General features: G+C 48.5%; 1 protein-coding gene across 7 annotated transcripts in view; it reads right to left on the reverse strand.

Moving 5' to 3' along the window:
* Positions 1-9,335: 9,335 nt before the first annotated feature.
* The window catches only part of RBM6 (RNA binding motif protein 6), a 101,947-nt gene continuing 99,267 nt past the window's right edge, over positions 9,336-12,015 (reverse strand). For all 7 annotated transcript variants that reach the window (XM_066350761.1, XM_066350764.1, XM_066350760.1 and 4 more), the window contains 2 exons: positions 10,713-10,842; positions 9,336-9,574 (listed from right to left, as the gene is read on the reverse strand). In XM_066350761.1, coding sequence (XP_066206858.1) covers positions 9,449-9,574; positions 10,713-10,842 — 256 coding nt within the window. In that variant the 3' untranslated portion in view covers positions 9,336-9,448. The remainder of the gene's footprint in view (positions 9,575-10,712; positions 10,843-12,015) is intronic.

Genomic DNA, 12,015 nt, shown 5'->3' on the forward strand with positions numbered 1-12,015 from the left:
CTTTTGCCTTTACTAGGTGTAGGAATTTTTTGCCTTTTTTACAAGTGCGTTTAAGCGGGCTTTAAGACAAGGAACGCTAGTGGATCTTAGGTTGCATTATTGGATGCTAAGGTTATTGGGCTAGATACTTTACAAATATCTATTTTCATCTTCATAACCTATAAAATGGTGATTAAATCTATTTTTCAGGTGAGGAAATTGAAGTTTTTGAAAATTAAGAGAATTCTTGAAAGCAGATCTTTGAAGTATTATTCCATTGATATTCTCTAGTCTAGCCAAGGTTCTCAGGAAAGTCATTTTCAGGGTTAATTTAACAGTTACTACTTGGACGTCTAGTAGTATCTCAAAGTTAACACAGCCAAAACTCAACCTGTTTTCCACAACCTTTCCCAGCTCATAAATAGAAACTCCCTGCTTCCAGTTACTCAAGACAAAAACCTTGGAGTAATCCATGACTTTTTTCTCACACCCAACCTGTCATCAAACTATTCTGATTCTACCTTCAAAATATTTCTAGGACCTGACCACTTCTAGCTGCAATTGCTGTCCACCTTGTCAAAGCCATCATCACTGTCCTTATTTGACAGACGATAAGTCACACAGAGCTAATGGTAGTGGAACTGGGATATAAACTATTAATAAAGTTTCATGCTCTCAATCACTAGAATGTAAATTCCCAAAGGACAGGGACATTTATCTGTTTAGTTCACTACTCTATTCCCAGTGCCTCTATTGGTCCCTGGTCAAGGTATGCACTTAATAAATATTTGTTAAACAACAAATCAATCCGCTACCAACGCTAAAAGTGTAACATTTGTGGCTGAAAGAAGCAGGGATCCTTGGGTGATTCAAAGAGATGTTTTGGACTCCAGCCAGTGGGATGGGGATATTTCTGTGCATCCAGTTAGCATAACTTGCCCCTGGCATTATTGATAAATGTATTTTTAGTGGAACTGAGTTTTCAGGTCACATATACAAATTGTAAAATAGGACATGACAAGGCAGAGGAAGGTATCAGTTCAATTATGGAACACTGCATCCACACCCCTCTCTAGATGATAAATCTTTCAAAAATATGTGGAAGGATGTCAGTGACATTACAAACCAGGACCTTCAAATATACTAAAAAATATTTTTTTCTGGAAAAGCATCTTTAAACATGTTCTATGACTTATTCTTCTACATCAAGGGCATTAAGTGACTGACACTGGAAACTCTGGGTAGCTAAAAACCACGACTACAGGGGAAGGTAGAAAGACCGGGATTTTGGAGCAACGGGTAACACATTCCTGTTCTCCCTCTCTTCTTTCCATCCCTATGTGTATGCATGTGTGTTTGTATCTAACTGTCTGTCCATCTGAGTCCATTTGGGCTGCTCTAACTACCACAGATGGAGTAGCTTATAAACAACAGAAATTTCTCAGTTTTGGATGCAGGGAAGTCAAGATCAAGGTACCAACATGATTGGATGTTTAATGAAATTTAAAAGTTAAATAAAGATGGAGTCATTGCAACCCTGCAACGGACAATAAAAATTCCAAGAATCTAGCGCCTGCCAGACTTAATGGCCAGTAGCAGTTAATTCCTTTGTTCCCAAAGCAGTTCAACAAGAATTTCTGAGCATCCCTGAGGTGTTGCTGGGCTAGGCTCCTTACTAGCCATTAAAGCTATATGGCTATTTATAAATGATACAAAATCATTCTTAAACTTGAAGTGCCTAGAAAAGGTAGATTTCATTTAGAGGGAAGTGCCATCCTCCAAATTCTCTGGTTGCTGTCCTTTTTTGTGGACTTTTTTTTTTCCCAGAGACAGAGAGAGAGTCAGAGAGAGGGATAGATAGGGACAGACAGACAGGAACGGAGAAAGATGAGAAGCATCAATCATTAGTTTTTCATTGTGACACCTTAGTTGTTAATTGATTGCTTTCTCATATGTGCCTTGACCGTGGGCCTTCAGCAGACCGAGTAACCCCTTGCTCAAGCCAGCGACCTTGGGTCCAAGCTGGTGAGCTTTGCCCAAACCAGATGAGCCTGCGCTCAAGCTGGTGACCTCGGGGTCTCGAACCTGGGCCCTCCACATGCCAGTCCAACACTCTATCCACTGTGCCACCACATGGTCAGGCCTTTTTTGTGGACATTGATTGCCCTGCTCAGTTCCAGAGCTGTGCCCCTAAAGACCTGCCTGGTAGCCAATGTGGTTCTGGAAAAGTTTAAATTCCCTGTTAAGTAAGGAAAACACAGACAACAGAATAACTTGTTTGTTTTTTTTAATTTAATTTCAGTGAGAGGAAGGTTAGAAAGAGAGACAAGAACATCAATCTGTTCCTGTATATGCCCTGACTAGGGATCGAACTGGCAACCTCTGCTTCCAGGTGTGCCCTAACCAACCAAGCAATCCAGCCAGGACTTGTCTTTTACATAAAGCTACATGTATTCAATATAAAATAAAGGACAGTTCTTAAGGTTGCCTTTCCTATTTTTTAAATTTTTAATTTTTAAAAATTTTTTTGAGAGACAGGAAGGAAGAGAGGAAGAGAGAAAAAAAGCATCAACTCGTTGCTGACGTTAGTTGTGCACTGATTGCTTCTCATTCATGCCTTGACTAGGGATTGGACTGGTGACCTCTTGCTCAAGCTATATAGAAACCTTGGGCTCAAGCCAGTGACATTGGGATTGTGCCAACAATTCCAAGCTCAAGCCGGTGACCTCGGGTTTTGAACTGGTGACCTCAGCGTTCTGGGTTGGCGCTCTATCCACTGTGCCACCATCGGTCACGTTGCTACTTTTTTTGATGAAAGAAAAAGTTCTCTTAATGAAATAGTCTTAGATTTCCCTCACAATCCTTAGTCTCCCATTACTTGCTAAAAAAACTAGTTCACGTCTTGGTCCCAGGCTGGGAAACTACTCTAGAATATCAAGTAAAAAAGATGTGAGGCCTGACCTGTGGTGGTACAGTGGATAAAGTGTCGACCTGGAACGCTGAGGTTGCCGGTTTGAAAGCCAGGCTTGCCTGGCCAAAGCACATATGGGAGTTGATGCTTCCTGCTCCTGCCCCTTCTCTTTCTCTCTCCCTCTCCCCTGCCAGCTTTCTAAAATAAATAAATAAAAATCTTAAAAAAAAAATTTATGTGAGAACTCTGGCCTACCAAGAAACGATTTTCCTCCATTCCTGTCTGTCTGTCCCTATCTATCCCTCTCTCTGATTCTCTGTCCCTGAAAAAAAAAAAAAGAAAGAAACTATTTTCATTTGTCAAGTTGGGCTTTGATGCCTGACCAGGCAGTGGCACAGTGAATAGAGCATAGGACTGAGACCTGGAGGACCCAGGTTTGAAACCCCGAGGTCACCAGGTTGAGTGCAGGCTCATCTAGCTTGAGCACGGGATCACCAGCTTGAGCTCAAGGTCACTGGCTTGAGCAAGGGGTCACTTCGTCTGCTGTAGCCCCCTGGTCAAGGCACATATGAGAAAGCAATCAATGAACAACTAAGGTGCTGCAATGAAGAATTGATGTTTCTCATCTCTCTCCCTTCCTGTCTGTCTGTTGCTATATGTCCGTCTCTCTGACTCTCTGTCAAAAAATTTTAAAAAGAAAGCCTGACCAGGCGGTGGCGCAGTAGACAGAGCGTTGGACTGGGATGTGGAAGACCCAGGTTCGAGACCCCGAGGTTGCCAGCTTGAACGCTTGAGCGTGGGCTCATCTGGTTTGAGCAAAAGCTCACCGGCTTGAGCCCAAGGTCGCTGAGCTCGAGCAAGGGGTCACTCGGTTTGCTGAAGGCTCGCGGTCAAGACATATATGAGAAACCAATCAATGAACAACTAAGGTGTTGCAACACGCAATGAAAAACTAATGATTGATGCTTCTCATCTCTCCATTCCTGTCTGTCTGTCCCTGTCTATCCTTCTCTGTCTCTGTAAAAAAAATAAAATAAAAAAAATAAAATAAAAAGATGGGCTTTGATGAACTCAGAGATGTAATTAAAATTTAATTCAACCAGTATTTTCCATAGACCTATGAGCTCAGCATTATTTACTCTATTATTGAGTGCCTACTGTGTTAGGAACTATGCCAAGTGCTTGGGACATAATAGTGAAGAAAATTCAAGATCTCGTCCTTATGTAGCTGGCATTCTGGTCAAAGGCCTCATCCAGGGAACCTCCCAGGGACATCATAGGGTGACATATTTTTCACACGCACTTCTACTTTCATCAATACCCAAAGTACTGTTTTTTTTTTTTTAATATTTTTACTGATTTTAGTGAAAGGAAGGAGAAGAGAGAGAGAGATACAGGAACACAGATCTGCTTTTGCCTGTGCCCCGACCAGGGATTGAACCAGCAACCTCTATGCCTTGGAACGATGCTCTAACAGACCGAGCTAACTGGCCAGGCCCAAAGTACTACTTTTAAAATGTATTAAACACATTAGACTTTATTTCCAACAGAAAAATCTCTATTAAAGTGGCAAAATAAAACTAGAAAAAACAAAACTGCTTGACTTGTGGTGGCGCAGTGGATAAAGCGTTGACCTGGAATGCTGAGGTTGCTGGTTTGGGGCCCTGGGCTTGCCTGGTCAAGGCACATATGGGAGTTAATGCTTCCTGCTCCACCCCCCTTCTCTCTCTCTCTCCACCCCTCTAAAAATGAATTAAAAAAATTTAAAAACAAAGAGTAGCCTTAAAGATGCAGACTTTTTTTGTGTGTGACAGAGATAGAGAGAGACAGAGAGAGGGACAGATACGGACAGACAGAGCAGAGGGAGAGAGATGAGAAGCATCAATTCTTCGTTGCAGCACCTTAGTTGTTCATGGTTTGCTTTTTCACATGTGCCTTGACCGGGAGGCTACAGCAGACTGAGTAACCCCTTGCTCGAGCCAGTGACCTTGGGTCCAAGCTGGTGAGCTTTTTGCTCAAACCAGGTGAGCCTGCGCTCAAGCTGGCGACCTCGGGGTCTCGAACCTGGGTCCTCCACGTCCCAGTCCAACGCTCTATCTACTGCGCTACCGCCTGGTCAGGCAAAGACGTGGATTTCTTAAAGAAAAAACAAAAGTAGGCAACGGCCCCAACTAGTCTTTGAGGTTTGAGGTCTTCAAGGAAGATGAGAATCAAGTCAATGTCTGACCACCTCGGTGGCTTGCTCTACTCCCTCAAGGCTCTCAGCACATCAGTGATTGCTTCATGTTCATCTTCCCCAGTGGACTCAGTCCCTTAGGCACCAACACTGGTCTTGCTCTACAAGCCCAGTGACAGGAGAGGGAGCTCTCAAAACATTCACAGAATAACCACTTAATAACTTGGTGCTTCTGCTGGGCAGCTAACAACCTGGGTCAGTTGCCTCTATGGGCATCCTTAACAAGGAAGCATTTGAGGCCCAGCAAGACAGAGCTGGAAGGAAAACCTGGTCTGGGAAGCTCAGGACAAACTTGGACCAGCCTCCGAAGTGTTTTGAGACCCACTCAGGGAAGGTCAGACAGGAAGTACTGACGTGTAGCGGCAGAGCACTGGTTAGACTGGAAGGGATCAGGAGCGCATCTGCCCAGGGCTGAAATACTCCAGGCGCTCTTCTGTGACGCTGGCATTAGTGGTAGCAAGGCCCCGAACCTGAGGCTCTGAGTACCTAAGCCAGTGTGCTCCTGATGTTTGTTTTCCCTTTTGGAGGGATAAAAAGACTTATTAGAGATTAAGAAAAAGGGATTATATCTAGACACAGCATGCAATTTTTTTTTTTTTTTTTGTATTTTTCTGAAGCTGGAAACGGGGAGAGACAGTCAGACAGACTCCCGCGTGCGCCCGACCGGGATCCACCCGGCACGCCCACCACGGGCGATGCTCTGCCCACCAGGGGGCGATGCTCTGCCGCGACCAGAGCCATTCTAGCGCCTGAGGCAGAGGCCACAGAGCCATCCTCAGCGCCTGGGCCAACTTTGCTCCAATGGAGCCTCGGCTATGGGAGGGGGAGAGAGACAGAGAGGAAGGAGAGGGGGAGGGGTGGAGAAGCAGATGGGCGCTTCTCCTGTGTGCCCTGGCCGGGAATCGAACCCGGGACTCCCGCACACCAGGCCGACACTCCACCACCGAGCCAACCGGCCAGGGCCCCAGCTCTTTTCTTAAGATATATTCTTCCCTATGATGTCGGAAAAGTACAATTCTTAGTACTATGTTACCTTGAGGAATTACCTTTAGTTTCAATAGATTCATAGGACATAGTCCTTTAATTGCAAAGAATTTTTAAAAACTATGAAATGGTATGAGTGATATGGTGAGAAATTTAAGAAAGATTTGAGAAGAGCAGACACCTCTAGAGAGTTTTAGGCATGGAGGGAGGGAAAACCAAGGCAACTGCTAGAGAGATGTGGGATTCTGAATGTGCCAACTACTTGTGGTGACAACAATGTGTGAAACACTGAGTAGCCAGCAGGCCCTCAGAAAAAGAGCTGATACAACTGCCCATCCCCCCACCAATGGGAAAGTCACAAGAGGACTTTCAAAGGTCATTAGAGTAGGAAACCAACACATGGAACTAGTTCAGCCTTGACAGTTAGCAAAGAAATAGAAACAAACAATAATGAGATAGTAGTTTTTTAACTGATTCCAGAGAGAGAGAGAGAGAAAGGGAAAAAGGAAGAGAAAAGGAAGCTTCCATCTCTTGTTCCTCTCAGTTATGCATTCGTTGGTTGCTTGCTATATGTGTCCTGACTGGGGATCGAACCTGCCACCTTGACATTTCAGGACAACACTTTTATCGACTAAGCTAACCGGCTGGGGCTGAGAGGGTATATTCATTAATTAGATTAAAAAATAAATTTTCAAGTCTGACAGTACTCACACAGGGCCGAGTTCACGGTCACTCACACAGAGATCAGGCAGTTCCTCCCGGGCTCACTCAGCACTGTTCCTCCAGCATCACGGTCACTCACACAGAGATCAGGCAGTTCCTCCCGGGCTCACTCAGCACTCTCCCTCCAGCATCACGGTCACTCACACAGAGATCAGGCAGTTCCTCCCGGGATCACTCAGCACTCTCCCTCCAGCATCATGGTCACTCACACAGAGATCAGGCAGTCCTTCCCGGGATCACTCAGCACTGTCCCTCCAGCATCACGGTCACTCACACAGAGATCAGGCAGTTCCTCCCGGGCTCACTCAGCACTCTCCCTCCAGCATCACGGTCACTCACACAGAGATCAGGCAGTCCTTCCCGGGATCACTCAGCACTGTCCCCTCAGCATCATGGTCACTCACACAGAGATCAGGCAGTTCCTCCCGGGCTCACTCAGCACTCTCCCTCCAGCATCACGGTCACTCACACAGAGATCAGGCAGTCCTTCCCTGGATCACTCAGCACTCTCCCTCCAGCATCACGGTCACTCACACAGAAATCAGGCAGTCCTTCCCGGGATCACTCAGCACTCTCCCTCCAGCATCACGGTCACTCACACAGAGATCAGGCAGTCCTTCCCGGGATCACTCAGCACTCTCCCTCCAGCATCACGGTCACTCACACAGAGATCAGGCAGTCCTTCCCGGGATCACTCAGCACTCTCCCTCCAGCATCACGGTCACTCACACAGAGATCAGGCAGTTCCTCCCGGGCTCAGCACTGTCCCTCCAGCATCACGGTCACTCACACAGAGATCAGGCAGTTCCTTCCCGGCTCACTCAGCACTCTCCCTCCAGCATCACGGTCACTCACACAGAGATCAGGCAGTTCCTTCCCGGCTCACTCAGCACTCTCCCTCCAGCATCACGGTCACTCACACAGAGATCAGGCAGTTCCTCCCGGGATCACTCAGCACTGTCCCTCCAGCATCACGGTCACTCACACAGAGATCAGGCAGTTCCTCCCGGGATCACTCAGCACTCTCCCTCCAGCATCATGGTCACTCACACAGAGATCAGGCAGTTCTTCCCGGGATCACTCAGCACTGTCCCTCCAGCATCACGGTCACTCACACAGAGATCAGGCAGTCCTTCCCGGGATCACTCAGCACTGTCCCTCCAGCATTACGGTCACTCACACAGAGATCAGGCAGTTCCTCCCGGGCTCACTCAGCACTCTCCCTCCAGCATCACGGTCACTCACACAGAGATCAGGCAGTTCTTCCCGGGATCACTCAGCACTCTCCCTCCAGCATCACGGTCACTCACACAGAGATCAGGCAGTTCCTCCCGGGATCACTCAGCACTGTCCCCTCAGCATCACGGTCACTCACACAGAGATCAGGCAGTCCTTCCCGGGATCACTCAGCACTCTCCCTCCAGCATCACGGTCACTCACACAGAGATCAGGCAGTTCCTCCCGGGATCACTCAGCATTGTCCCCTCAGCATCACGGTCACTCACACAGAGATCAGGCAGTTCCTCCCGGGCTCACTCAGCACTGTCCCTCCAGCATCACGGTCACTCACACAGAGATCAGGCAGTTCCTCCCGGGCTCACTCAGCACTGTCCCTCCAGCATCACGGTCACTCACACAGAGATCAGGCAGTTCCTTCCCGGGATCACTCAGCACTCTCCCTCCAGCATCATGGTCACTCACACAGAGATCAGGCAGTCCTTCCCGGGATCACTCAGCACTCTCCCTCCAGCATCACGGTCACTCACACAGAGATCAGGCAGTCCTTCCCGGGATCACTCAGCACTCTCCCTCCAGCATCACGGTCACTCACACAGAGATCAGGCAGTCCTTCCCGGGATCACTCAGCACTCTCCCTCCAGCATCACGGTCACTCACACAGAGATCAGGCAGTTCCTCCCGGGATCACTCAGCACTGTCCCTCCAGCATCACGGTCACTCACACAGAGATCAGGCAGTTCCTTCCCGGGATCACTCAGCACTCTCCCTCCAGCATCATGGTCACTCACACAGAGATCAGGCAGTCCTTCCCGGGATCACTCAGCACTCTCCCTCCAGCATCACGGTCACTCACACAGAGATCAGGCAGTCCTTCCCGGGATCACTCAGCACTCTCCCTCCAGCATCACGGTCACTCACACAGAGATCAGGCAGTTCCTCCCGGGATCACTCAGCACTCTCCCTCCAGCATCATGGTCACTCACACAGAGATCAGGCAGTCCTTCCCAGGATCACTCAGCACTCTCCCTCCAGCATCACGGTCACTCACACAGAGATCAGGCAGTTCCTCCCGGGCTCACTCAGCACTGTCCCTCCAGCATCACGGTCACTCACACAGAGATCAGGCAGTCCTTCTTGGGCTCACTCAGCACTCTCCCTCCAGCATCAGCTCACACAGGCCAGGCTGGCACCCAGGCCCCTGTCCTGCCTATCATGAGCGCCGCCCCAACCGGCTATGGGAGAAAAATGTAACAACCCCAAAACTCACATTGAAAAAAGTTTTATTTAAAAAAGTTCTAGCAGCAAGAGTAACAAAACAAAAGGAGAGACGGACAAACAAAACAAGGAGGTTGTGTCTTATGGGACTTCTCCCTTCTTTACTCAAGTTCTTTGTATCGCGCAAACATGACTCTTCGCACAGCATCTCGGTAAGTCTCATTGGACTGTCTCTTGCTGGTTTTCCCTGGAGCCCCCACATTGGGCCCCCTTGTTCGGCCTTCAGTCTGTAAAAGAAAGGCAAACAATGAGGCAGGCAAACAATGAGGCGGGCTCTGCATTAAAATAGCCTCTGGGCTGATCTTTGAATTAAATTAGCCTCGGCACTGGTCTTTGAATACAAGCATTTCTGAATGAGCAAGGAGCGGGACAGAGGCAAATTTGTTAGATGTTAATAAGCAAACACCCAAGATGAGTGCGGAGGGCGGTGATGCCGTGATTTCAGGATGCAGAATGCAGCACCAGAAATATAAGAAGTCAGTCTCCTATAGTTGGCAATTTCAGAGGGGACTAAGTCAACAAAATGGGCAGTGTTTCCTCTTATCACCTTCTTTTCTCCTCCTGAAATCTGAGGGGCAAGACCCTTCCTGGGAGTCAGGACTAACTTCATGCTTCTCAAATTTCAGCCATCAGCCCTGGCCGGTTAGCTCAGCGGTAGAGCGTCGGCCTGGCGTGCAGGAGTCCCGGGTTCGATTCCCAGCCAGGGCACACAGGATAAGCGCCCGTCTGCTTCTCCACCCCTCCCCCTCTCCTTCCTCTCTGTCTCTCTCTTCCCCTCCCGCAGCCAAGGCAAAGATGGCCCGGGCACTGGGGATGGCTCTGTGGCCTCTGCCTTAGGCGCTAGAATAGCTCTGGATGCAAAAGAGCGATGCCCCAGAGGGGCAGGGCATCGCCCCCTGGTGGGCATGCTGGGTGGATCCCGGTCGCATGCGGGAGTCTGTCTGACTGCCTCCCCGTTTCCAGCTTCAGAAAAATGAAAAAAAAAAAAAAAAAAAAAATTTCAGCCATCAGAGCCTCTGATGACAGATTCTCTCAGAGACGCCTTTGTTTCTCTGACTGCGGGTTCCCCAATCTTCACCAAATGATGCTTCAGTCTCAAACTGCCTAACTCCCACAATGCCTCACCTCTTACCCCTTGTAAGAGTAAGATGAGCCCCATTCCAATCTCTCTCCCCCCTTCCCCCCCACCAGACTGCGAACGCAAGCATGGCTAGCTACAGCCCAGTAGCCAAGCCCGAGGGCCTCCTCGGCTGCCAACAGTGGAGAAAGCCCAGCTAAAAGGCAGCGACACAGCTCGGGGCCACAGAGTGCAAGTTATGTCTATTCCAGGTTCCTGCGGGCCCAACAGGATGGAAAGCATTTCACCTCTTCTGGCGAGGCCAGTCCAGGATGGCCATATCCGAGGCCCGCTCCCTTCTTCCAACCAGCAGCCTGTTGGGCACAGCCTCCTTTGCTGCTGTTGTCAATACCTTCTTTACCAACAGGTTTACGATCACTGCAAAAAAGCAGACAAACTTAGATACCATCACCTTCAAAGTGACCTGTTTTGTGAGCCTAATAAAAACTTGTCCTCTTGACTCAAGATTTGCCTCCTCTTATTAATATTTAATGACATCTTCAAGTGTCTGCCATCCATGTGACAGGTTCTTTCCTGGGGATACAGAGATGACCAAGCGCTGACCCTGTTCACAGGGAAGGACACGAGAATAATAATATGCCAACAGCTGCTCATGGCACACTGAAGAGCTCAGCCATGGGAGTGCAACAGCAGCTACCTGCTCCTGAAATACAGCAGGGGGAACACACACTGTGAAGGCCATCACCGAAGAGAACAGAAATTCCAACAGGATGGCACATCTGAACCGAGTCGGACACATGAGGAGTCTGTGAGCTAGGAAAAAAGCACGGGAGAAAAGCAACAGCAGGGAGTAGTGAAAGAACACGGTCTGCCAGGGAGAGGGGTGGCCGGAACGGAAAAAAGGCCGTGCGGGCTGGGCTGAAAATACTTGAACATCACACGAAATCACGACTCTGGACTTCATCCTTCGGCAAAGAAAGTCTCTGAAACCTAGGCCTCCCTCCACAAAAAGATGAGTTTTAGGAGAAGTCTGCGTACAAAGGTCACTTTGGCGCTGGGTTGAGAATGGACTGAAGACTGAAGAGCAGAGGTTGAGATTAGGATTCTGGTTTGGAGGTGAGCTAGGTAGCAGACCCAGGCTTAATCAGGGACGTGGCCACTAAAGCTCGGGGGATAGAGGAGGAAGACTGAGTCAGACTAGGCAGATCAGGACACAGTGATGTTACAACGCTGAAATAGGAATACAGCAGGGTGTTGTTTTTTAATATATTGCTCGAGCCAGTGACCTTGGGTCCAAGCTGGTGAGCTTTTGCTCGAACCAGATGAGCCCACGCTCAAGCTGGCGACCTCAAGGTCTCAAACCTGGGTCCTCTGCATCTTAGTCTGACGCTCTATCTACTGCGCCACTGCCTGGTCAGGCTACAGCAGGGTTTCTGTTGTTTTTTTTTTCTTCGAGAGAGGGGGCGGGGAGAGGTAGGAAGCATCAACTTGTAGTAGTTGCTTCCTGTATGTGCCTTGACCAGGCAAGCTTGGGATTCTGAACCGGCGACCTCAGTGTTCTAGGTCGACACTTTATCCACTGTGCCACCA

The sequence above is a fragment of the Saccopteryx leptura genome, chromosome 10, assembly GCF_036850995.1.
Source record: "Saccopteryx leptura isolate mSacLep1 chromosome 10, mSacLep1_pri_phased_curated, whole genome shotgun sequence".
In the NCBI taxonomy this organism is placed as follows: domain Eukaryota; kingdom Metazoa; phylum Chordata; class Mammalia; order Chiroptera; family Emballonuridae; genus Saccopteryx; species Saccopteryx leptura.